The 22,778-nt window shown below is 51.0% G+C and overlaps 10 protein-coding genes across 13 annotated transcripts; 5 read left to right on the top strand and 5 right to left on the bottom strand.

Annotated features, from left to right (window-relative positions):
• The first annotated feature begins 192 nt into the window (after positions 1 to 192).
• FOIG_07566 (uncharacterized protein) lies at positions 193 to 2,948 on the top strand. The gene is made up of 3 exons (XM_031207142.1): positions 193 to 942; positions 990 to 1,587; positions 1,635 to 2,948. The coding sequence occupies exons 1-3, from the start codon at positions 739 to 741 to the stop codon at positions 2,753 to 2,755; spliced, it is 1,923 nt and encodes a 640-aa protein (XP_031062675.1). The 5' UTR covers positions 193 to 738; the 3' UTR covers positions 2,756 to 2,948.
• On the bottom strand, positions 2,923 to 4,898 carry FOIG_07567 (uncharacterized protein). Its single transcript, XM_031207143.1, has 2 exons — positions 4,617 to 4,898; positions 2,923 to 4,572 (listed from the first exon to the last, which is right to left on the bottom strand). Exons 1-2 carry the CDS (start codon positions 4,849 to 4,851, stop codon positions 3,023 to 3,025), a joined length of 1,785 nt encoding a protein of 594 aa, XP_031062676.1. The 5' UTR covers positions 4,852 to 4,898; the 3' UTR covers positions 2,923 to 3,022.
• Positions 4,899 to 5,535: 637 nt separating this feature from the next.
• On the bottom strand, positions 5,536 to 7,484 carry FOIG_07568 (vacuolar protein sorting-associated protein 4). The gene is made up of 3 exons (XM_031207144.1): positions 6,594 to 7,484; positions 6,099 to 6,549; positions 5,536 to 6,053 (listed from the first exon to the last, which is right to left on the bottom strand). The coding sequence occupies exons 1-3, from the start codon at positions 7,214 to 7,216 to the stop codon at positions 5,832 to 5,834; spliced, it is 1,296 nt and encodes a 431-aa protein (XP_031062677.1). The 5' UTR covers positions 7,217 to 7,484; the 3' UTR covers positions 5,536 to 5,831.
• A 21-nt stretch (positions 7,485 to 7,505) lies between these two features.
• On the top strand, positions 7,506 to 9,540 carry FOIG_07569 (prefoldin beta subunit). Its single transcript, XM_031207145.1, has 4 exons — positions 7,506 to 7,716; positions 7,764 to 7,834; positions 7,883 to 8,007; positions 8,053 to 9,540. Exons 1-4 carry the CDS (start codon positions 7,656 to 7,658, stop codon positions 8,165 to 8,167), a joined length of 372 nt encoding a protein of 123 aa, XP_031062678.1. The 5' UTR covers positions 7,506 to 7,655; the 3' UTR covers positions 8,168 to 9,540.
• Positions 7,998 to 9,789, bottom strand: FOIG_07570 (uncharacterized protein). The gene is made up of 2 exons (XM_031207146.1): positions 8,989 to 9,789; positions 7,998 to 8,942 (listed from the first exon to the last, which is right to left on the bottom strand). Exons 1-2 carry the CDS (start codon positions 9,053 to 9,055, stop codon positions 8,326 to 8,328), a joined length of 684 nt encoding a protein of 227 aa, XP_031062679.1. The 5' UTR covers positions 9,056 to 9,789; the 3' UTR covers positions 7,998 to 8,325.
• On the top strand, positions 9,782 to 12,513 carry FOIG_07571 (uncharacterized protein). 3 transcript variants are annotated; one of them, XM_031207147.1, is made up of 3 exons: positions 9,782 to 10,268; positions 10,321 to 11,597; positions 11,648 to 12,513. In XM_031207147.1, exons 1-3 carry the CDS (start codon positions 10,131 to 10,133, stop codon positions 11,826 to 11,828), a joined length of 1,596 nt encoding a protein of 531 aa, XP_031062680.1. In that variant the 5' UTR covers positions 9,782 to 10,130; the 3' UTR covers positions 11,829 to 12,513. The 3 variants fall into 3 exon arrangements, with proteins under 3 accessions (XP_031062680.1, XP_031062682.1, XP_031062681.1); XM_031207149.1 differs by having other exon boundaries at positions 10,334 to 11,597; XM_031207148.1 differs by having other exon boundaries at positions 9,782 to 11,597.
• Positions 12,514 to 13,119: 606 nt separating this feature from the next.
• FOIG_07572 (prostaglandin-endoperoxide synthase 1) lies at positions 13,120 to 16,944 on the top strand. Of its 2 annotated transcripts, XM_031207150.1 has the most exons (5): positions 13,120 to 13,539; positions 13,616 to 13,854; positions 13,915 to 14,107; positions 14,159 to 16,230; positions 16,286 to 16,944. In XM_031207150.1, the coding sequence occupies exons 1-5, from the start codon at positions 13,290 to 13,292 to the stop codon at positions 16,835 to 16,837; spliced, it is 3,306 nt and encodes a 1,101-aa protein (XP_031062683.1). In that variant the 5' UTR covers positions 13,120 to 13,289; the 3' UTR covers positions 16,838 to 16,944. The 2 variants fall into 2 exon arrangements, with proteins under 2 accessions (XP_031062683.1, XP_031062684.1); XM_031207151.1 differs by having other exon boundaries at positions 14,159 to 16,944.
• A 374-nt stretch (positions 16,945 to 17,318) lies between these two features.
• Positions 17,319 to 18,459, top strand: FOIG_07573 (uncharacterized protein). The gene has a single exon (XM_031207152.1). It carries the CDS (start codon positions 17,543 to 17,545, stop codon positions 18,152 to 18,154), a length of 612 nt encoding a protein of 203 aa, XP_031062685.1. The 5' UTR covers positions 17,319 to 17,542; the 3' UTR covers positions 18,155 to 18,459.
• On the bottom strand, positions 18,327 to 19,943 carry FOIG_07574 (xylan 1,4-beta-xylosidase; the record flags this gene model as incomplete). Its single annotated transcript, XM_031207153.1, has 1 exon — positions 18,327 to 19,943. The coding sequence occupies one exon, from the start codon at positions 19,941 to 19,943 to the stop codon at positions 18,327 to 18,329; it is 1,617 nt and encodes a 538-aa protein (XP_031062686.1).
• A 219-nt stretch (positions 19,944 to 20,162) lies between these two features.
• Positions 20,163 to 22,204, bottom strand: FOIG_07575 (uncharacterized protein; the record flags this gene model as incomplete). The annotated part of the gene is made up of 5 exons (XM_031207154.1): positions 20,163 to 20,363; positions 20,410 to 20,577; positions 20,623 to 21,712; positions 21,760 to 22,103; positions 22,157 to 22,204. 5 exons carry the CDS (start codon positions 22,202 to 22,204, stop codon positions 20,163 to 20,165), a joined length of 1,851 nt encoding a protein of 616 aa, XP_031062687.1.
• Between the last annotated feature and the right edge of the window lie 574 nt (positions 22,205 to 22,778).

Consider the following 22,778-nt stretch of genomic DNA (forward strand, 5'->3'; position numbering starts at 1 on the left):
TACTCCAAAATCGCCCGCCCAAGCCCCTGAGTGTCTACTTACATTCACTAGTAGATTACAGTGTAGGGAGAGGTATCTGCCCGGCAGCTAAATTGATGATCCCACATTTTAGGTTGGGCTAGTCTGAAGCTGGAGCTGTTCCTTGCTTGCTATTTGAGATCGCACGCAAATTGATTACTGCAGCTCCTTTCAATTCTAACTACCTTGGACTAAACTCCTCCCTCATTCCATTCCAGCGATTCATGTTCCGTTTCATTCTCCTAAACCTCTCTTGTCTCTTCCACGACTAGAAAAAAACCTCACATCGACTCGGCGTGGATATCTTCTTTCTTCGAGATAACCCCCTTTATTTTGACAATCCTTGTCTGTCCAGTCTCTTCCTACTGTACAACCTTTAACCCACTCTCCCCACGTTTGAACACACTCCAGATATACCCAAAACGAACGACTTGGCATCTTCCGTTTCCGAACGGCCATACTCAGAGATCGATTAATCATGTGTTGAAAAGAGCGACTGCTATTTCACATCCTCAACGTTTTTTTCTTTTTCTTCGTCGTTAGTCTCACAAAAAACGTCGCCGTCTTCTTGCCCCGCGATCGACCTTTCTTCCACTACCGCATTCGTCATCCCTTTCGCCATCTCGAAAACCCTGCGCATTCATTTTTCTGTCGCTGGCGTCAGATTTTGCGCCGTAATCGGCTACGATAATTCCTGTCGGATACTCGAATACCGACGACATGCCCAAGATGCTTGCGCCTGGGTTCAGGACACGGCGCAGCTCCTCCTTCATTCGATTCGGCGCCCTCGCTGCTCTCGTTCTCTTTGCGTTTTGGTCTTTTAGCAATCGCTCTCCTGCGCCGTCTCTCCTGCCGATACAGAAATCACAACCTGCTGCTGCTGATGGCGCTGATTCTTTTCCTGCGAAGGCAGCGGAGCAACCTGTATGTTTTAATTGTGCGGGCTTGGTGACACGTGCTAACTTCGGGAGTTCTCAAACAAACCTGTACAGGGCGCTCATCCGATTGACAAGCTCATTAACGACGGCGGAAAACGATACAAAGATATCCTCTCCAGAGAATCGCATACCCTTGAAGAAGCAGCCCAAGCGTACCGTAAACGCCGTGGTCGTCATCCCCCGCCAGGTTTCGACAAATGGTGGGATTTCGCCAAGCAGAACAACGCCATCGTGGTGGAAGAGTTCTGGGATCAGGTTTACCACGATATTGACCCGTTTTGGGGCGTTCCTCAACCTATTATCCGAAAAGAGGCGTACAGCTTTGAGATGTCGATCCACATTCGAAACGGCAAGGCTAATTCAACGAGTGATTGGTTCTGGACGTTGATCTGGCTTGATATGATTCGTTCCATTGAACATATGGTTCCTGATCTGGATATGCCGTTGAATGCGATGGACGAGCCCCGTCTTGTGGTGCCGTGGGAGGATATTGATGGGTACATGACCAAGGGCGCTGCGTCGCGGAGCCTTTGGCCTGCGAAGGAGGTTGTTTCGGAGTTTCAGAAGCTTCCTACTGCTGGGCGACATGATAGGGACGTCAGAATCCCTTTCAAGCGATGGGAAAAGACCAGTATGTCAACCAAAGAGTTTCATTTTGACGTTTGCTAACATTTACAGGCCCATACTGGCCAATCGCCCGTCGAGGATGTCCCCCAGACAGTCCAGCCCGCCAGGCCCCTCTAAAAGAGTCCTTCAACCATCCCCCAGAAATCGACATCTCCAATGCCGAGAAGCACTCTTTCGCAGGCTACGTCTCCAACTTTACACTCTCGAGCGAAATCTGCCACCAGCCGGACCTTCAAGGTCTTAACGGTCTTTTGATCAATCCCATCTCTGTTTCGTCTACAAAAGTTCTGTTTCCTATGTTTGGCGGCTCAAAACTCGCTATCAACAATGAGATTCTTCTCCCGCCGCCGATTTACTGGAAGGGAGAGGATCGCTTCACGGGCGGTGAGGATGATGTGGAGTGGCAGAATAAGGGGAACACTGTGGTCTGGCGCGGTGTCGCGACGGGAGGCAAGAATAAGCCTGAGAATTGGCGCGGTTTTCATCGTCATCGATTCGTCTCGATGCTGAACCAGACAAAGGTCTCGGCTGTTGAGCACGGTAAGGAGAAACCGGAGAATTTCGTCCTTCCGTCGGAGCAGTATAATCTTCACGCCCAAGCTGATGGTCGTCTTGGAGAGTGGGTTGGCGAATGGTCTGAAGTAGGCTTCGTCGATCTCATGTGCTCGCCATCTGAAGAAGACGGCCGATGCTGGTACACGGATCATTACTTCGCCAAGGTTGACGGCATGGACATGCACGAGCAGTTCGACTACAAATACGTTCCCGATATCGACGGAAACTCTTTTTCAGGTCGTTACCTCGGCTTTCTCAACTCAACATCCCTCCCCATAAAAGCAACCCTCTTCAGAGAGTGGCACGACAGTCGTCTCGTACCGTGGGTGCACTTTGTCCCCATGGACAATAGATTCCAAGACTTTTACGGCATAATGGAGTATTTCAGAGGGTATGGAGAAACAAGTGGTCATGATAAGGCTGCGCAGCGAATTGCACTCGAGGGCAAGGAGTGGGCGAATAAAGTACTCAGAAAAGAGGACATGCAGATTTATGTTCTGCGGTTGCTGTTGGAGTACGGGCGGGTCATTGCGGATGATAGGGATAAGATGGGGTGGGTTGATGATGCGCTTAAGGATCCGTCTATTGAAAAGACGTGGAGCAAGTTGAAGATATGATGTATCATTGTGTGGAGTTGGCCTTGATTTGGTAGGCGATGGCGTTTTGGCGTGGTTTTTTTTTTTTTTTTTAATGTTTTACTGATGCATGTCGTTTTGCTCTACGGACGACGACCGGGGTTTATGGCATCTAAGTCAAGTACAGTACATATAGACTCAGAATGAGTTCTCAGTTCATTGTATCAATTATCATGATATACAATTCTATTTTGTCTATAGTGTGATATGGTACATGTAAATATTGGTGTATCGCTATATTCGTACAATTCATGCAACGCCGCCCATGGCCGTACCCTTGGACTCGTCCTCTTGAGGTGAATCGACATCATAATCATCCATCAATCTGCCCACAAGCGTAGTATACTCCGGGGCGAATGGCCACTCCAGATACGCTTTGATAATATCCGCCCATTGCTCCTCAGTAACACAGCGCGCTACCAGCGCTCCATGTCCTGAAACCGGTGATCCGCCCAGCTTAGGATCATGAAGCGATGCGATATCAGCTGCACAGTCGCCGAAACCAGGCCACGCGCCGTCCATCGCACTCTGTATTGGTGCAAGCATGTGCTGGAACCAATAGCGAAGCATGGTATCTGAGATGGTACCGTTTCGCGAAGTCGGGCCGTGCTGGCGTGTGTACTTGCTCATGGCCTTGGGCTGTAGGTCGAGAAGAGCGCAGGGCATGCGGGGGTAGAATTCATCGGCGCGTGCGGCGAGGGGTTCGAAGGGGCGGCGGTCCCAGAGTAGAGTTGGTTTCTTTTGACGGAAGAGGTGGTAGTTGTCGCGGACCATGAGCCATTCTTTCCGTGTGTTTTTCTTTACGCCGTCGAGACGGGCGTTGAATTCTGCTTCGGCGGCGGGGAATTGGGTGGGGGATTTCTTCCAGAGCTTCATAAGGGCGTCGCGCTGCTGGAGCAGTTCGAGGAAGAGCTGCGAATCTACTGCGTCGTACTTTTCGCGGTAGCGCAGCATTTTTAGTCGGTACGATGCCTCTGAGGCTTCGTCTTCTGCAAAGGCTGTTTCTAAACCTTCGAGTTCTTCGCGGAAAGGTCGGTTGTGTCGTGGTGGTTGAAAGCCTGCGAGCTTCTTACTGGCGAGTTTTTGATTGGCGCTGAGATTGTTGTACATGATTGTCTCGCGGCCCTTGGGCATCGTCAACCCAGCTTGCTTCATGCGCTTGAGGCAGTTGTAGCCTGACTCCATGTTGATCCACTCATCGCGGAGCTCATAACGATCTTCGACTTCGACGTCATGGCCGCAGATTTCATGGAGCCATTCGAGGGAGAGTTCTGCTTCGAAGGCGCTGCGTTTTCGACGGATGGCACTTCGTGGGAGAAGGCGCCGTTTGCCGTCGTCGGAGATCCATACTAGCATGCGCACAAGACCATATTGCTGGAAGAGAGAGGCGGTGCGGATGCTGGACATTAGTTGGTAGAGAACCATTGTGCTGACGCATTCGAACGATTGGTACTTCTTCGGTGGGCAGTAGCACAGGTTGACGTTGACGAGGAGTGTGTCGTTGCGTTTGGGCTCGGCGGCAGGATCGCGGATGGTTTGGTGGGGGAGGGATTCAAGGATCGAGTTTAGGTCTTTCCAGAGGATACCAGCTTTGGGAACGGCTTCGACGTTGGGTTTGTCGAGGAAGTCGCCTAAAAAGGGCCTGTAGAGCTCAATGTCGGGTTCCATGAGGATGTGTTTCCGCGGTTGCACAAGGTCATGAAGAGTGCGACTCCAAAGGCCGGGACCGGGGTTGATATCGACGATGTCGCATCCTTTATGGCGATCGAATGAAGGGCCGATGTATTGGGCAATATCATCTAGACAATAAGTTTCAAGCCAACAAATTGAGAGGGAACCGTACCGCAGAGACTTTGACTAACGAGGTTGGCGCGGTGCTTATCACCTATAGGCGCTTTCGGGCGGCCGGCCACACGAGTCCATTGCCATAGTCCTGTATCTCGTAGCCTCTCGGAGAGTTCGTTTGAAGGTTCGAGTTGTTCGCTTGTGATTTTGCTAGAGGCGTGGCGGATTAGGGAGGTTGAAGGGCGGATACGCCGTGGGAGAGATGAGCGAGCATTTTTGAAGGCGATGAACATGGGGATGTGTATGGCGTTTAGTGATTTGGGATGGTGGGATTGTTGGTGATGGGGAGGAAATTATGTTTTTGCCGTTGGATACCGCTTGATAAGATGGATAAGATAAAGATAGTGGGACAATGGTGTTGAAGTGGTTTACAAGCAGACACTCGAAGTTGGGCTTCTTGTTCATGGCCATTTCTGTTTTTACTAAGATTCTCTCGTAACTCATCCCGTGTTACTTTGCTTTCCTGTCTCTCTTTTGCTTTATTGGATTTCAAATTGCTTCTGCTGGCATTGACTGTACGGCGATGAACGGTGGAGGGGTAGTACAGCAGATGCACTCATCATGAAAGCTGCAAGCTGTGATCAACCAAGAGCTGGAAGTCACCAGCCAACTTCCGGTAGAGTTTGGTACTGGTTGAGTTAAATCTCTGGTATCTGGCTATTTAAGACGCAATTTCGTCATCTTCCAAAAAATTGTTGTCCTTTGGACATAAAGACATCATGTCCCGCTGGACCATTGACATGAGTTTATTCAAGGGTGGTAAGAAACCATTCTTTTGACATGCATCCTAAGCACAGAGATGTAATTCAATCTTAAGATATTCTAAAAAATTCAATACAAATCCAGATAAAAAGTTATAAGAAGTATTTTATTCAACAATTCTTTTTCTTCAGGTCTTCACGTGGCTGAGATTGATGCTTCACTTCACTTGTCTTTCAATTACCCTGCACTTCATCATCAAGCATTCAACGCTAAGCCCAATCTGTACAGCTGTCGCCGACTCCCACATCATCATTCACGACATCTGCAAGGGTTGCTCTGGACCTGTACTCAAAATCGTATATCAACATTCATTTCATTTACCCACACACCATATTCCTAAGCCAAGCCAAGTTACGAGATAAATAAAAACTCCACAAGACGCCGCCATGCTAAGACATAATCCTGTAAACTCGCTACCTCCCTTGTGTTATATATCTGCCTGCCTCCTTTATCATGCACCCTCACTTCCAAACTCATTGGTCCACTCAATCTGCCTTGCAATATCATCCTTGGACACAGTCGGATGCGAATCGTCAAGCGCCATCTCGAAATCCTTCAGCGCAACATCTGGTGCAAGTAGTTCGTCGGATGAGACGTCGTCGTATGTCATCTCGATCTTTTCAGGGTCGCCTGGTGAGCAGGGCGTCAACATGCGCTTGCCGTCTTTCATAACCTGGATTTGTTAGTGAAGATCAAATACTACTCGAGGGCGACTTACAGGCTTGAAGTGCGTGGCTTGTAGAATCTTGCGGACTGGTCGCATGAGAGCAGATTGAACAACGTTGGCGATATCACTACCCGACATTCCATCGGATTTTGCAGCAAGAATATTGTAATCGCTAGCCTGGAGCGAGGTCTCAGTGTCGCCGATGGCTAGCTTGAACATGCGCGCGCGACCGTTCATGTCGGGAAGACCAATATGCACACGGCGCTGGAAACGTCGGCGAATAGCAGCGTCTAATTGCCAGGGAATATTGGTGGCGCCCAAGACCAGAATACCCTTGCTGTCGTTGCCTACACCGTCCATCTGAACAAGTATCTCGGTCTTTATACGGCGTGAGGCTTCGGATTCGCCTTCACCTCTTGGGCCGCAGAGGGCATCGATCTCGTCGATGAAGATAACTGAGGGCTTGTTTTCGCGCGCCATGGAGAAGAGAAGCTTGACAAGTCTGCAGGGGTTAGATAGAGCACCGAATGGCTGCAGGGAACGTACCTTTCACTTTCACCCATCCATTTGCTGACCAAGTCGGAACTGCTGATACTGAAAAAGGTACTGTTCGCCTCTGTCGCTACAGCCTTGGCGAGGTAACTTTTACCCGTTCCTGGAGGACCGTACAGCAAGATACCCTTCCACGCCTGTCGCTTGCCCTGGAACAGACTGGGGAACTTGATGGGGAGAACAACAGCCTCCTTCAACGTCTCCTTCGCACCCTCAAGACCAGCGATATCCTCCCACCGCACGTTGGGCCTCTCCTGGAGAATAGCACCAGACAGCGCGTTGCGCAACTTCTTGCTATCGTCGTCCTCACCAGGCTGCGGCTTCCCCTTGCCAGTTGAGCTGCCGTTAGCGCCCATGATAGCCTTTCCGCCGCCGTTTGCGTTTTCGTTCTCGGCGGCGAGGAATTGCTTGAGCTTTTCTGCGCGGTCGAGGTAGGTCGCCATCTTCTCCTGCATGGTGACTTTAAGGGCCTTGTTCTTCTCCCACTTGAGCGCCTTGACCCAGAGTTCCATGGAGGACATGTATAGGTCGAAGGCTTTTTGGTACTCCTTGTTGTGGTCGGCTGTGATGGCCTTTTGCACCTCTGCGATGGCGCGATCGCGGAAGTTGGTCGACATGGTGACGTTGTTTGGGGTCGATGAACGTGGGGGAGGGGGTGACGAGACTCGAGGCTCCCAGAGGAGTAAGGGGAAGTCGAAAAGAGAGTGGAGGAGGGAACAGACAGGACCTCGGGACGTTCAAGTCGGATTAAAGACGGTGGACGGTGATGAGGCAGCAGTGCAGCAGCAAGCAAGGCAGTAGGTACAGACGGACAGGTACAGGCTGTGGTGGATTGAATTGGCGGGGAAACATCAAGATCCACGGCTGGATTGGATTGATTGAGCGCAATGCTTATAGCGGGGCAGAGAGGGGCTGCACAACCTTTACCTCGACCTTCTCGACCTCTGCCTTGGCGATTTAGGCGACAACTACAGTACACTCAAAAAAGACGAATCAGAAATAGGCAGCAGGTTTTTTACGTCTGCTTAGTGATAATTTACCGCTTTTTACATCATCATGTCGGATCCTCAAGCACGGTTACAGGCGCTGTCTGAGGACTTCCAGAAGCTTCAAGGCGGTATGTTTGTGTACATTTGGAGGGGGAATTATGCTGATTGGGAGTAGAACTTCAGAACGCTGTGGCGTCGCGACAGAAGTTGGAGGGTCAGAAGCAGGAGAATGTTGGTGTGCAGCAGGTAAGGTGATGTTTTGAGATACAGTGAGCATGGTCTAATGAGGGTCAGGAATTTGAGCGACTACAAGAGGGAGAGACAATCTACAAGCTTGCTGGGCCAGTGTTGCTGAAGCAAGACAAGTTTGAGGCTGAGAACACAGTCAAGGGTCGTCTGGACTTTATCAGTGGTGAAATGTGAGCACTTTGCCCTCACTACATATCGCGTGCTAATATTCTCAGTACACGACTAGAAGACACAATCAAGGAGACACAAGAAAAGCTGGAGAAGAAAAAGACAGAGATCATTCAGATTCAGACCGCAGCTCAAAGCCAGGGCAAGGAAGCACCTCAGTAATGACGAGAGAGATGAAAGAAAAATAGACCATGAGTTGAGTTATATTCTACAGTACGCGGATTATGATAATGCAAATACCTGGCACTTTATGAGCGCCGCGCTAATCGGAGAGTCCTTTCAAAAAACGCCAGTCGTCAAGTTGAAGTTCGTGATGTGGTTTAGTTGATCGCCATGATGCTGAATCCCCAGGGAACGCCCATGTTCTTGTGCTCTTGAGCTGCGCTGGGGGAGAACATAAAGTCTTGCTTGTCATCTGCAGCAACGGGCTGAGGTGTCGCTGCGTCTTCGTCTGCGTCAATAGCAGAGAGAATAGCTTCAGCAATGTCGCTCTTCCGAGTACAATTCTCAAAAACAGCATCGCCTTCAATGAGACTCTGCATCAATGCGCGCTGATCACTCTCCGTGAAGAGCTGTGCCTCACGGTTCAAAACGCCATAAGTGACCTTCTCGCCAGTCTGAGCTAAGCGCTGGAAGATTACTGTGAATGCGGCAATGGCCTGTGCGAGAATACGGGCTTTTTGCTTGGAGCTCAGATGGGCAAAGATCTCGGAGTCTTCTTCGAGGGCGGACTGGGTGTTGGTGTCGAAGATGAATTGGAGAATGCGGTGCAGGATGTTACGGCAGGTTAGGTCGAGATCAGCGCTGACGTCGAGCTCGAAGACTGAGGAGATGTTGCGAAGTATGCTGGAGAGGGCGTCGAGAGGGCAGAGGTCGTCGGGGAGGGTGACGTGCCCTTGGTCAATTGCGAAGATGTCAATTGCGGCGTTGACAGCAGCTGGGGATGTTAGTTGAGGTTTTGAGAGGTAGTGAGGGTGGTTTACTTCTGCGGGTGGTGCCGATGTCGATCCCGACGCTTGAGACGATGGAGTTGTTCTTGATGGCTTCCATTTTGAAGATGTAAGTGAGCGATATGATATGAGAGGTATAAGAGATATGATGAGCTTGAATTGAGATATGATGCTAGACTTTATAACCATCCAAGACCTGGGGGATACGCCGGTTTTTGAACTCGTCGGCCCCTTACAAAAATTCTTCCCAGGAGATGCCCAACTCGATGAGGATACGGCATATTATCCTGGCAGCCTCAATAACAAAGGCCCTCATGGCCACACCGTGGTCAATGCCCCCCTTACCTGAGGTGTCATGGGCGTGGATAGATGGGCCGATAACCGTCCTTCACCGTGGGGTTTATTTGGCCGACACGACATGGTGGCGGCATGATCATGATGAAGCTGAGATATGATGCGAAGTTTGGGGGTTAACCAAGAGATAGCTTTCTCTTGGCAGATATATCACATTCTATACTTCATGATGAGATCTTGCCTGATCAAGCACTCTGTAAACATGAGCATCTTCTTCCGTCGTCTGTCTTGTTGCCTCTTATGGAAGTATCTCGTCAAGGATCACGACCCGGTTTCCCCGAACCTAAACCTTGAATGATGGGGATTTCTGCTGGCGAATTCTCCCGATGTCTACAGGTAGCAAGCCGGAAGATATCGGGATACAAGGCCAAGTCAAGTTACTGAGGAAACTTCCAAGGAATATCCGACTCGGTGAGACAGCGTGGGGATCGCATTGCAGATGGGAGATATAATTGTACGATTCACAGGAATAAAACACGCCATCTACTCCATGATTCGAGAAGTGGCTGCAGCGCCACAAATTTGAGGCTGACGTTTCATCATTTTGGGTTACTTGCATATCCCTCCTTTTTGGAATCAGCATCGGGTAAATGAATTCCCCGCCATTGGGCATGGAGGGGCAATCAAGGTACCGAACAACGGGCACGTCGTCACAGGACCCGTTTTCTCAATGATTCCATCACCAGGCAGCTCTAAAACGTTGGACTGTTTTGAGTAACAAGCCACGCGGCGCCCGACCATGAACTGGATATAACCCTCGACGACTCTAACAAAGTCATCTTCAGCTCTGCGAAAGTCACTCTCGTCTTTCATATTTCGCCATGGACTCGAGGATTGCGATGAGGCCGACGAGGCCGCAGACCGTCAAGGAGCTGGTGGCTCAGGCGGAGAACTTCAAGTTTAACACGAACATTCCTGTTAAGCACTGGACACGTGCGGCTGAGACGCTGTACCAAGAGGTTTGCTGCTAATCCTATCTGCATCTTTGTTTGTGCGCAGCTAACGGTGTAGGCCTCGTTTGCAGTCTCGGATGGCGATTTCGGAAGAGCTTATATGATGCTATATCGACACTCCATACTCGTCCTCAAGTACATCCCGTCACATCCCCAGGCCAAAGATCCCGAGAACAAAAAGGTGTACAAAGCGCTATCGAGACGCATACAGCGTGTCATCCAAGATCTTGAACAGCTCAAACCCGAGATCGAGAATGCCGTCAAAGAATGGGAACGAATGGCGCTGTCGCCAAAAGCGAACACCGAGCCCGAGCCGTCGTCACGATATGAACACTTTGCAGCGCGCGATCCGAGTTTGACGGGCAATGCAAAGATTCTGGACGCGTTTGACAATCAAGATCTGGCTGTTGATCTTGCGCAGAAGGAATTGATGAGGAGGGACACTGCGAGGAGGGCTACGAGACAGTCCGGAATCACAGATGAGGATATCATGTCGAGAAGAAGAGGTGGGAGATGGGATCAGTGGGATGGGGCGAGGATTGGAGATGATGAGGATCTGAGGCGGCAGATGGAGGCGACGAGGCATGCTCTTGATTCGGCGCAGGAGAGACGGACTGATGATGATTACCGACCGACGTCGCATACATACAGTTATCCATCGATCTCGAGACCACGAGCCGTTGAATACGAGGGCCAAACACCAATACCTTCAATACAGCCAAGTCGCCCACCGAAGGAACCCGTCGCTCCTCCACCAAAAGAACCTCTACACACACCATCATTACAAAGTCTCCCACCAGCTCTTCCTCAAAAAGTCCCTCTACCAGGCTACGCACCTCTCATCCCCTCACCATCACCCCAACCCGCGCGTCCCGAAGTCCCCCGCAAAGAAGCCCTCGACACCCCCCCAACACTCCCCAAAAAAGAGCGTCTCACCTTTAAACCAGGCGCATACCTCGAGAACGGCGATCCAATACGCTCCCTCTTCATTCCGAAAAACCTGCGCCAGAAATTCCTCGACATTGCAGCGGACAATACACGTCGCGGGCTGGAAATGTGCGGTATGTTGTGCGGCACTCCGATCAACAATGCGCTGTTTGTGCGGTGTCTCTTGATCCCGGATCAGAAGTGTACGTCGGATACATGTGAGACGGAGAACGAGGAGGTCATGTTTGATTACTGCATGAAGGAGGATTTGCTGCTGCTGGGGTGGATTCACACGCATCCGACGCAGACGTGTTTCATGAGCTCGAGGGATTTGCATACGCATGCTGGGTATCAGGTTATGATGCCCGAGAGTGTTGCGATTGTATGCGCACCGAAGTTTCAGCCATCGTAAGTCACGCGATCAAAGGGAGACTTGAGCAGACACTGACAATCTTTAGGTATGGCATCTTTCGATTGACGCATCCTCCGGGGCTGGATCATATTCTCAATTGTAATCACCAGGATACATTTCATCAGCATTCGATTGACAATATTTACCGGGGCGCGGGACAGCCGAAGGGCCATGTTTATGAGAGCGATAAGCTGGACTTTTATGTACATGACCTAAGGACCAAATAGACATAGCTAAATAGAGGATGCATAGCGATGGAGTTATGTGATGAGGTACAAAGAGTGTCGCAAACCGTTATCGCGCAACCTTCAGTGACTGATTCTGGTGAGAGCTGCATTTGAGGCCGGGTATTTTCTGCACCTCCCTCACTGCGAAGGATCAATAAAGTGTTCCCTACCGCACAGTATGCAGTCTACAGTATGAAAACCTGTGCGATGCAGATCTGTACCCTGCCCAAAATGGATATTGGGTCGATCTTTATCCCGCTGTGGAGAATGAGATCTAGGGATTAAGATTGGATCTTGGGAGGAGTGGGGAACCGTCTCTGGGCTGAGGGACGATCCAATAATGAGGAGGTCGAAAAGGGTGCAGGATTGGCGTTAGGGGTAGGGATCGGCGAGCTGAAAATGGGAGCTTGGGGAGGACCGGGTGAGTGGTGAGGGATCGACGGAGGGAACTGGGAGAGGCAGGGGAGAGAGTATTGTCTATTGCAAATGAGCTGATGCTATTGCTTTGCCTCAATGGCTTCTTCAATATTGTTTATTTGTATCAAGGCTGATATCCAGTACTGTTTACTGCACACTCAAGCAAGGGGATCGTTTCCAAGACAATGGATATCAATACAGTTTCAGCCCCCCAAACAAAATACACCACGTCATTTGGTCTCTCCCGCCTCCGCACCCTTTTCCCAAAGAGGACTTTCAGCTCTGAAAGGGACCACTCACACCGTGCTGATTATCAAGTGTCTCAGTTGAAGGTGACTGCGCTAAAAAAAGCTTAGGGCCAGACTTTTTGTAAATGCCGGGTTGGTCGATCAGCCAGTTAGTCTGCCGTATTGGGACGGGTTCAGCTTAGACCGGGTCGGTCCGCTATCGATTTTGGCTGGTGCTTGTAGCTTTTGGTTGGTGACCTTGAGAGTGAGCTTGGGAAGAATTGGGCTGAAGCCACGGCATCATGCGAGCATCAATATCAATAAACCAAATAGGGATTGATGCAGGTAGGTAGCTGCATGTGCATTGACTTGTGTCTCGGAAGCAAGACAAAGATCTCAGACATGGCGGAGAGATCTACCCTCACTTACAAATACTCTTGCTGCCAGTGGCGCTGTAGATCCATGGATCTCCAAGGGTGATTGACCTTCTTTTGGAGCTAGGAGGGCGTCCGGCTCCGCGTAGGTCTTGTTCCACTGCATCTGGTTTGTCAATCTGTGTGTTTTATTGGTTTTTGGGGGAGCGGAGGTTGGAATGCCGTGTCTTGGGAGCTTGCATGGTCTCAAGCTGGTCTTGTACTGTGTTGCAGCTCGCATGTGCTTGAGAGAAGAGACAAGATAAAGAGGCGTACGTCCACCCTCCCAGCTCCCCTCTCCCGCTCCCAGCTTCTTACTGTTCTTGTTGAAGCTTCTCACTCTCTGGTGTTTTGTTTTGAAGCTTCTTACTCTGGTGTTTTTGTTTTGAAGCTTTACTGCAATCATGGCGGAACACAAGAATGGCGTAGCTACAAACGGCTACGAGAAGAAATCTTCTCCTGCTTCGTCTTCTACCAAATCTGAAGCTAAGCCTCTTCCTAATGGTGACAAGAAGGATGGTATCGTCAAGAGCTTCAAGCAACTCCGCGTCGCGAGTAAACGGCCGCTCCCGAAGGAGATGGGCGATGGGTCGTATCGTGTTGTGGAGAATAGACCGGGTTTGAAGCAGGACATTCGACGTCTTCGTGGAAGAGGTATGTTCTCAATCTCTCCTTAGTCGTTGGCCTTGATGTAGTGTTGGGCGAGGGTGAATGAGGCTGACTGAAGTAGATCTCAAAACACTGCTCGAGATCGTCAAGGCCAAAGTCAAGGGTGAAACTCAACAGGATGACAAGACGATGATCATGGAGCGCACAATTCAACTCGTCGCTAATTTGAGCGATCACTCCAAGGTTCAGGAGTCTTTGACGAATAGTTTCATCTCGCAGCTTTGGAACTCGATTGATCATCCGCCTATGCTGTACATGGGAGATAAGTTTCGGTTCCGACAGCCTGATGGGTCTAACAATGTAAGTCTACACTCTCTCTTTATCCGCTGCTATGATTGGTGATTGGGACTGACGATGCAGAACCCGTATCTTCCTCAATTGGGCGCCGCGAGAACCCCCTACTCTAGAACCGTCCGTCCCAAGGGCATGAGTCTTGGTGCGCAGCCTGATCCCGAGGCTATTTTCGAGAGTGTCTTTGCGAGAGACGCTTTTAGGAAGAATCCGAACAATGTTTCGAGTATTCTTTGGTACTGGGCCACTATTATCATTCACGGTAAGCTCCCTCCGTTCACCTCATGCCTCATCAATCGACTAACATCCGCAGACCTCTTCTGGACAAACCTCCAAGACCCTAACCAGAACGACTCCTCCTCCTATCTCGACCTCGCCCCTCTCTACGGCTCAACCGAAAAAGACCGCGACTCAATCAGAACATTCAAGGACGGTCAATTGAAACCTGATTGTTTCGCTGATAAGCGTCTGATCGGTAATCCACCCGGTGTTCCCATCCTTCTCATCATGTTCAACCGCTTTCACAACCATGTCGCCACGAACCTCGCAGACATCAACGAGGGCGGTCGCTTCTCCAAACCAGCTGAGCATCTCTCTCCCGAAGCTGCAGATGCTGCTTGGAAGAAGCGCGACACGGAGCTCTTTGAAACAGCGAGACTTGTTACCAGTGGGCTGTACATCAACATCACGCTTATTGACTATGTGAGAAACATCATCAACTTGAACAGGGTTGATACGACGTGGACTCTTGATCCGAGACAGGAAATGGGCGTTAGTGTCGGCACGAAGGACCTGTCGGAGAGTGGCACGGGAAACGTCGTCTCTGCTGAATTCAACCTTTGCTATCGCTGGCACTCGTGTCTCTCGGAGATGGACGACAAGTGGGTTCAGGATTTCTACACTGAGCTTCTCGGTGAGAACTATGGGCCTATGAACCTGCAGACTATGATGAAGGCACTCAAAGCGTTCGAGGCTAGTGTTGCTGATGAGCCGAGTGAGAGAACCTTTGGCGGCTTCAAGAGAGGTCCTGATGGCAAGTTTAACGATGATGAACTGGTTGAGGCGCTGGCTACGGCTATTGAACAGCCTGGTGGTGCATTCGGCGGACGCAATGTTCCACGCATCATGAAGCCTATTGAGATGCTGGGTATCATGCGTGGGAGGAAGTGGAACTTGGCGGGATTGAATGAGTTTAGGAAGCATTTCGGGTTGAAGGCGTATGAGACGTTTGAGGACATCAACTCTGATCCCTCCGTCGCTGATGCCCTGCGCAATCTGTATCAGCATCCCGATTACGTCGAGTTGTACCCTGGCATCGTCGCCGAGGAAGCAAAGACTCCCATGGTTCCTGGTGTTGGTATCGCGCCGACGTACACCATCTCTCGAGTCGTCCTCTCCGATGCTGTGGCCCTGGTCAGAGGTGATAGGTACTACACCACCGACTACAACCCTCGCCACTTGACGAACTGGGGATACAAGGAAGTCGATTACGATCTCAAGGTTAACCACGGCTGTGTCTTTTACAAACTCTTCCTCCGTGCATTCCCCCAGCACTTCAAGGGCAACTCCGTCTACGCTCACTACCCAATGGTCATCCCCTCCGAGAACAAGAAGATCCTCACAAACATCAAGCGCGCAGACCGCTTTGACTTTTCCCGTCCCGAACCCACAGCCACACGTATCAATATCATCGGGTACAACGCGGCAAAGTACATTCTCGAGGACCAGCAAAAGTACCGCGTCTGCTGGGAAGAAGGCCTCAAGCACCTCATGGGCGAAGCAGGCGGTCGCTTCATGTTATCGGGCGACACGGCGCTGCACGCCCAGCAGCGTAAGTGCATGGGCAAGCTCTTGTACAACGACACGTGGCGCAATGCAGTGAAGTCATTTTATGCGACAACCGCTGAGAAACTACTCGCGGAGAAGTCGTACAGACTTGCGAGGAAGATGCAGGTTGATGTTGTACGGGACGTGGGTAACGTTGCGCACACGCACTTTGTCGCGAGGATGTTTAACCTGCCCCTCAAGACGAGCGAGAATCCAAAGGGTGTGTTCTCCGAGCAGGAGCTGTACATGATTCTCGCTGTCATCTTTGTCTGTATCTTCTTTGACATTGATCCTGCCAAGAGTTTCCCGCTTAGACAGGGTGCGCGAGAGGTTGCGCAGAAACTTGGTGGTATTATTGAGATGAATGTCAAGTTGGCGAATAGCATTGGTGTCAAGGGACTTTTCACTAGCAAGCCGGATAAGAATGATGATCCGCTGGCGAGGTATGGTGAGAATATGGCGAAGGGATTGAAGAAGGCGGGCTTGAGTACGGAGGATATTGTCTGGAGTCAGATCCTGCCTACGGCTGGTGCTATGGTGCCCAACCAGGCTCAAGTGGTAAGTCAAACTTCCCCTACTCTTCAATTGAGTGAGTGAGTGCTAATGAGTTTAGTTTGCGCAAACGCTGGATTGGTATCTCTCACCAGCAGGCGAGAAATACCGCCCCGAACTAGCCCGCATCGCCGCCCTCGAAACAGGCGACGAGACAGACGCCTTGCTCCTCGGCTACGCAATGGAAGGCATCCGCATGGCCGGCACATTCGGTCTCTACCGCGAAGCTACGGGCCCCGACACAATCCACGAGGACGACGGCCGCAGCATCCCCGTGAACGCCGGCGACCGCGTCTTTGTATCGTTCGTCCAAGCAGCCCAAGACCCCAAGATCTTCCCCAACCCTGGAGTCGTGGACCCGAAGCGTCCGCTGGATAAGTACATCCACTATGGCGTTGGACCGCACGCGTGTCTGGGACGGGATATCAGCCAGGTTGCGCTCACGGAGCTATTTAGAGCGGTGTTTAGGAAGAAGGGTGTTAGGAGAGTGCCGGGCGCGCAGGGAGAGTTGAAGAAGGTGCCGAGACCGGGCGGTTTCTTTGTCTATATGACGGAGGATTGGGGAAGCATTTGGCCGTTTCCTACGAGTATGAAGATTACCTGGGATGAGTAGGCAATTGGTAGCTGTAGTGATGTAATGGTGGATGGGTAGATTGTAATTAATTCTCTTTGTTCATGCTTTCAAGTGGCTGTGGCACTGATCTTTTTACTCTTCTGTTCTGGTGTCGCTCTGTTCCTTGGTGTAAGTGAGACAGACCCAACTTACACAGACATCTCCACTCAAGCTGACAAAACTCACCAACCACTCCCATGCCCTTTAACTGCCGAGCATTGGCTATTCCTTTATGTCACTGCAGGGTAGTACCAGCGCCAATCACAGCCCCTTTCCCCCATTACCCCTAAAACAATGCCGAGCTTTCCGACTCCAACCCCTGCAGATCCCATCAATTGGTCGGAAGCAGTTCGTTTCACATTTCATCTGTTTCACCATTTGTTTGCCTGCGCCTCGACATGGAATGTTATTGGGTAACGCGGCTGGGATTGTTTCTACACGGATCGTGCTTGAGGAAAAAATGTATATCTAGGGGACTTGCTCCCTGAAAGTGTGTTTGTTCTTGGCATCCTTATTCACTCCCATTGATTGTGAGGTCATTCACTCCTTTTTTTTCTCTTCGTGATACGTTGTGTTTCACAGACGTTCTTTTCGCATTGACTATCCCTGGTGGATTTTACTTAAACACACTCTCTTTCAAGTCATTTGCCTCAACTCAACGTCAACCAGCTACTATCAGCTCTTGATACCACGACATTCATCACAATGAAATTCACTACCCTCTCTCTCATCGCCTCTTTGGCCTCCCTCTCAGCAGCTTCGCTGTCTGCGGTCCCCATCATCGAAGCCATAGCCCCCAAATCAAAGATCTGCCCCACCGGCAACAAAGAATGCCGCACAGCAACCCAAGCCGCCCCCTTCATCATCTCCAGCTTCCAATCCCAGCAGATCTACTCCCCCGCTGAAATCGCCGCTGTTCTCGCTCTCATGGCCTTTGAGTCAGGAGATTTCCAGTACAAGCGGAATCACTATCCTGGACGCCCAGGCCAAGGAACTGCGAATATGCAGATGCCGAACTTTAATCTTCTCTATGCGAAGAGTATTCCCGAGCTGGCCAAGGGATGGCAGGGTATTGAGAGTGTGGAGGGGCTTTCGGATCAGGAGTTGGGGGATTTGTTGGATGATGTTACGGTTGATAAGTACAACTTTGGAAGTGGACCTTGGTTTTTGAGGACGCAGTGTAAGGAGGATGTTCGACAGGCATTCAAGACGGATGTTGATACGGGGTTTCAGAAGTATATTGAGGAGTGTGTTGGGACGGATCTCCAGCCGAGGTTGGAGTACTTTCAGCGTGCGAAGACGGCGTTTGGTTTGTAGTTGGTTCAGAAGTTCGAGGACCGTGAATCTTGCGATAGGCTTCAAGGTATTCTGTCCTTCATTCTCTAGCTAACGGTTTTATTCTCCGAGTTGTTTTGTTTTCCGAGTTCATTATATGTGACGAGGTTTCATAAGTTGAAATCTTTGTGTTCGAATTGACTATTCGTTTTCTCTATATCTCATATCGATCCAACTTATCATGCACAGGCCTATAAACAAAATAATCAAACTGCGCCTCCTTCGCAAGCCCATTAACATCCGAACACGCCATCCCCACAAAAGCACCCGTGAAACTTCCATCCTTAGGATGTCCTCCACACTCATCTGACAAGATAGAAGCATCATACACAGGTCCAATCTCCTTCAACTCCTGCCCCTCGAGAGCGTAGTAAAACTGAAGTGTGCTTCCCGCACGAACACTAACCGCAAGTCGAACCTTGCCCTCGTTGGGAATTTCCACGGGCTCGGCGAAGGGACGCTCTAGACGACCTATTGGGAATGACTCTTCGGAGGAGATGATCTGTAGCTCGCGTTGGCCGGCGGCGGTGGCGGTTACGGTTAGGTAGAAGAAGTTGAAGCGGCAGTAGTAGGCTGTTAGACCGGCGAATTGGCGCTCGTCTTCGGGGGAGTAGGTTATCACCGTTTCGGCGTCGTAGGAGAAGTGGGTTTGACGACGCGCGACGAGGGCTTGTTCGAACCATGAACCGACGGATTCTCGACCGATGAGACTGAGTTGGTTGTTCTTGATATTGAAGATGCGCTCTGGTTCAGGTGTTCGTAGCCATTGGAAGTCAATATGGAGTTTGTCGGTAAAAGTATACCGCTTTTCTTCCCAGTACGCTGTGTCGTCGCGTGCAGCAGGGAGATCTACGTGAAGACTTGGGACTGGACCGTTCTTGATGTACAGCCAGTCGTCATCGCCCCAGTAAGCTTCTTGAATAGCTGTTTCTCGACCCAAGACTGAACGTCGCTTTTGGGTAACAGGGCGCCCGGTCAAATGCACGATGTAGGTCTTGCCATCGGGTGTATCCACGATATCAGCGTGTCCAGCTCTTTGGAGCGCTGCGTTGGGTGCATCTTTTGAAGTGACGACGTGTTTTTGCGGATGAACTTCATAAGGACCCCAGATGTTTCGTGATCGTGCGAGGGTCATGGCATGGGTATAGCCTGTGCCGCCCTCTGCTGTAGAGAGGTAATACCATCCATTGCGCTTATACAAATGCGACCCCTCAACATAAGCCAGATCTGTACCCTTGAAGATGTTCTTCTTTGGCCCCACGAGTTTACCCTGCTTAGGATCGAACTCTTGAAGAAAGATACCAGAGAACAGATGAGGACGAGCGCGATGATCCCAGGTCATGTTGTTGAACCATTTGCGACCGTCATCATCATGAAACAGCGATGGATCAAAGCCAGAGGAATTAGCGTACACGGGATCACTCCACGGCCCCTCGATAGCAGGCGCAGTGATAATGTAGTTATGCGCATCCTTGAACGAACCGTCCTTGCGCTTGACGTCCGTGTACACGAGCCAGAACTTGTCTCCATCGTGCGTCAGGCAGGGCGCCCAGACACCGCAGCTATCAGGCTCACCGCGCATGTCTAGCTGACTCTTGCGGTTCACTGGACGTACGACAAGAGTCCAGTTGGCGAGGTCTTTGGAGTGATGGATCTGAACGCCGGGGAACCACTCAAAGGTGGATGTAGCGATGTAGTAGTCATCGCCGACGCGGCAGATTGACGGGTCGGGATTGAAGCCCGGAAGGATGGGGTTTGTGACCTGTGGCATTTTGACTGATGCGATGAGATTGAGGTGAGAATTAGGCATTGTCGTGAATGAGTGGTGACTTTTTATAATTGCTGGTCTGTCGTGATGGCTAACATTGCATTTAGCCTGAATGCAATCGCGGGGAACTCAGCTCACCCACCACTCACTGTCATGAGGTTACGATGGGTCTCAGTGCCGATCGCCCTACAATATTTCCCGACTTGGCAGTAAGAAAACCACTCAGTTCTCCGTGACCATGTCGCCCGCGATGTCCATACTTCCAGGGAAACTCTCCCAGAAGCCCTGCGTTGCGTCGGCGAACGTCGCGTACATGTTGCTGCCGAATGCAAAGTCTGTGTCGAATAGGTCAATGTCTGCGGGCGCGATGAAGGAAAAGTCGACGTTTGACGAGGCCTGGTCATTTTCGCCATCTGTAGCGCTCTGGGAATTGTTAGTAAATGAATATGAGAGCGATGGGGTCAAGTACTTGTTCGTCGGTGCTTTCGGCGTCGGGCTGACGGACGGGATCGGGTTGGAGAGCGCCGTAGTCGATGATTGCGTTGCGCATTTCTCGTCGTTCGCTGGGCGTTACTGCGAGATCACCGTCGGCCTTGATGTTGCTGTAGAAGATCTGCATCGCCTTGATCTTCTCGCGCTGTGATCCGTCAGTACAGTTACTGGCATGAGACGGATGACTTACCCAGGTGTCAGCCATCGGCCAAGCTTGTCGCATGTCTTTGAGGAACAAGAGGCCCTCGACAATATGCTCCCTTCGCTTCTCAACTTGATGCGCCGTGTCGCCGGGATTTGGGAAGTGATAAAAGTACAGCATCGTTCCGACGGCCGTATAAATGGTGAAGCCAATCCATGGAACGAGACCGCGTAGGAAGTACAGCCCAAATGCGCGTATCTCTTGTAGCATGTCACAGACCTGCTCGGCTACTTTCTCGAGTTCTTTGCTTGACCACGTTGACCATTGATCCCAATCCTTATCGCCAACTCTGGCCTTTTGCATCTCAACTTCAGGGAGGTAAGATCGGTAGAGGAAGATGACGCTCATGAAGTAGATGCAGTGCATGTAGCAATATGCTTGGCCTTGGTTGGACACGCTGTGCGCTCGTAGGAGGAAGAGTTCATAGCGTAGTCGTTCGGGCAATGAGTTCTTCCAGAGTTCAAGCCGGGAAAGCAGCATCTGGAACTCGGACTGAGGCTGCCATGGCGGTACAGTGTTGTCGTGCCGTGTACAAGCCCATTTGGCGACGGCGCCCCAGACATCAGCGACGCGCATGCTGTTGGCTACGATGCCTAGACTGCCGTGGACAGTACCCATCGCGGACCCGTCCGGCATTGAGCCATCGAGTCTTTCGCACAGCACGATCTGGCCAAAATTGAAGCTATCCGACTCACATGGGAGTTGGATCCGCATCTTATCACCCGACAGCATCCTGTCGCGACCCTTTCCTCCGCTGAGAAGACTATCCATCAGGAAACAAGTCCATGCGGTGCGACGCCTCTCTTCAGCGTCGATAAAGTCCTCTCGAGTTATCGCTGGTGGTGGTTCTTCAAATAGACCAAGGACTTGGGCCATGCGCACTGCCATACCGAGATAAACCCATGCTCTTCTGCCCTCACCGGCGCCCCAAGAATGCCCGGTTAGCATGAGAAGAACCTGAGCGCGATGAACGGTTGGTTGGTCCACAAGTGACAGGACGAGCGACCGCGCATGAGCAGCGAATGTATTGCTTGCTTCGACCTGTGTCGCGTACCCCGGCGGTGCAGCCTGTGAGAACCTGCGACATGTGAGTGAGATGATACGCGAGGGAATCATATGCCGCACCTCACAGTGATAGCCAGCATCGCCCAAACCAGCAAAGGATCCAACCTCCTCTCACGAATAGCAATGAGGAGATTCGGAATATGGTGAAACGACCACTTGTACGAGCAGCGCAGATAACTGTTCTTGACCTCATCCGTCAGGAAGCCGAATGGGTCTGTGGTGGCCAAGTTCCCGGCCCGGATGAGCTCCGAGTCAGCCCGGCTCCCAGCCCCGGCTCCGAGTTCATCCCGATGACGCTCGAGACGGCTCCGGCGGAAGATGAATGATGTGCCTTTGGGCGGGAAGACGCACTCGTCGCCGCGGTCGCGACAGCGCGTGCAGGGCGGACCGCCTGAGTGAATGCACTGAGAAGGGTGAGTCAGTTGCTGTGAGAGGGATGGGGAGGGGAGAGGAGCACTTTGCGCTTGGAGGAGCGACATGCGCCGCATGCTATTGACTTCTTCATCGTCGATGAGTCAAGTGTTGGTGACGTCCGTACGTTGACCGGGCAGTCAATCAGTCAGTGTTACTGGTATTTTGGCTGAGCGAGTATCGAGGTTGATGGGGCAAATTTTCCCATGCTGGGCTTTGGATTGGTCAGCTTCTGGTGGGTGTAGTGAGAGACACTGAATAATGCCTCGACATCTGAGATACAGCGATTGTGAGCGGCAATTTGCACGAAGCCATTTAAATTGTTATCTGTTCTATAGTCTCGTCGGTAAAGGATATTGGGATTAGAAGTGACGCGTGAATTACAGTGCTTAACGCTGTGATTGATGGCGGTGATGAATTGGGCTTCTGCTCACATTCACCATCATCGCTGTTTGTCGGTGAGGCCGGGGACTCTGGGCGCTGAGTTTAAGCGACTATGGGACAGCCAACGCCCCGGAGATAGTGCACCATCCACTAAATTTGATCGACGCAAAGACCTCTCTAATCCAGTGGAGACCAGAATTACACGGCATTCGCCACTAATAGTGCCTGTAGTCACTGGGAGTTTGTCCCCGTCGGGCATTGGTTGGTTCCAGCGTTTGATCATT

Source organism: Fusarium odoratissimum, assembly GCF_000260195.1.
Source record: "Fusarium odoratissimum NRRL 54006 unplaced genomic scaffold supercont1.11, whole genome shotgun sequence".
Lineage (NCBI taxonomy): Eukaryota > Fungi > Ascomycota > Sordariomycetes > Hypocreales > Nectriaceae > Fusarium > Fusarium odoratissimum.

What these genes read in the sequence shown, in the direction of transcription:
- FOIG_07566 (XM_031207142.1), top strand. Translation starts at nt 739, where the DNA reads ATGCCCAAGATGCTTGCGCCTGGGTTCAGGACACGGCGCAGCTCCTCC. An exon ending in CGAAGGCAGCGGAGCAACCT is followed by an intron (nt 943 to 989) that starts GTATGTTTTAAT and finishes TAACTTCGGGAG; the next exon opens with TTCTCAAACAAACCTGTACA. An exon ending in CAAGCGATGGGAAAAGACCA is followed by an intron (nt 1,588 to 1,634) that starts GTATGTCAACCA and finishes TAACATTTACAG; the next exon opens with GCCCATACTGGCCAATCGCC.
- FOIG_07567 (XM_031207143.1), bottom strand. Translation starts at nt 4,851, where the DNA reads ATGTTCATCGCCTTCAAAAATGCTCGCTCATCTCTCCCACGGCGTATC. An exon ending in CGTTAGTCAAAGTCTCTGCG is followed by an intron (nt 4,573 to 4,616) that starts GTACGGTTCCCT and finishes CTTATTGTCTAG; the next exon opens with ATGATATTGCCCAATACATC.
- FOIG_07568 (XM_031207144.1), bottom strand. Translation starts at nt 7,216, where the DNA reads ATGTCGACCAACTTCCGCGATCGCGCCATCGCAGAGGTGCAAAAGGCC. An exon ending in TGGATGGGTGAAAGTGAAAG is followed by an intron (nt 6,550 to 6,593) that starts GTACGTTCCCTG and finishes TAACCCCTGCAG; the next exon opens with ACTTGTCAAGCTTCTCTTCT. An exon ending in AAGCCACGCACTTCAAGCCT is followed by an intron (nt 6,054 to 6,098) that starts GTAAGTCGCCCT and finishes TAACAAATCCAG; the next exon opens with GTTATGAAAGACGGCAAGCG.
- FOIG_07569 (XM_031207145.1), top strand. Translation starts at nt 7,656, where the DNA reads ATGTCGGATCCTCAAGCACGGTTACAGGCGCTGTCTGAGGACTTCCAG. An exon ending in AGAATGTTGGTGTGCAGCAG is followed by an intron (nt 7,835 to 7,882) that starts GTAAGGTGATGT and finishes AATGAGGGTCAG; the next exon opens with GAATTTGAGCGACTACAAGA. An exon ending in GACTTTATCAGTGGTGAAAT is followed by an intron (nt 8,008 to 8,052) that starts GTGAGCACTTTG and finishes TAATATTCTCAG; the next exon opens with TACACGACTAGAAGACACAA.
- FOIG_07570 (XM_031207146.1), bottom strand. Translation starts at nt 9,055, where the DNA reads ATGGAAGCCATCAAGAACAACTCCATCGTCTCAAGCGTCGGGATCGAC. An exon ending in CATCGGCACCACCCGCAGAA is followed by an intron (nt 8,943 to 8,988) that starts GTAAACCACCCT and finishes TAACATCCCCAG; the next exon opens with CTGCTGTCAACGCCGCAATT.
- FOIG_07571 (XM_031207147.1), top strand. Translation starts at nt 10,131, where the DNA reads ATGGACTCGAGGATTGCGATGAGGCCGACGAGGCCGCAGACCGTCAAG. An exon ending in CTGAGACGCTGTACCAAGAG is followed by an intron (nt 10,269 to 10,320) that starts GTTTGCTGCTAA and finishes CTAACGGTGTAG; the next exon opens with GCCTCGTTTGCAGTCTCGGA. An exon ending in GCACCGAAGTTTCAGCCATC is followed by an intron (nt 11,598 to 11,647) that starts GTAAGTCACGCG and finishes GACAATCTTTAG; the next exon opens with GTATGGCATCTTTCGATTGA.
- FOIG_07572 (XM_031207150.1), top strand. Translation starts at nt 13,290, where the DNA reads ATGGCGGAACACAAGAATGGCGTAGCTACAAACGGCTACGAGAAGAAA. An exon ending in TCGACGTCTTCGTGGAAGAG is followed by an intron (nt 13,540 to 13,615) that starts GTATGTTCTCAA and finishes TGACTGAAGTAG; the next exon opens with ATCTCAAAACACTGCTCGAG. An exon ending in AGCCTGATGGGTCTAACAAT is followed by an intron (nt 13,855 to 13,914) that starts GTAAGTCTACAC and finishes CTGACGATGCAG; the next exon opens with AACCCGTATCTTCCTCAATT.
- FOIG_07573 (XM_031207152.1), top strand. Translation starts at nt 17,543, where the DNA reads ATGAAATTCACTACCCTCTCTCTCATCGCCTCTTTGGCCTCCCTCTCA.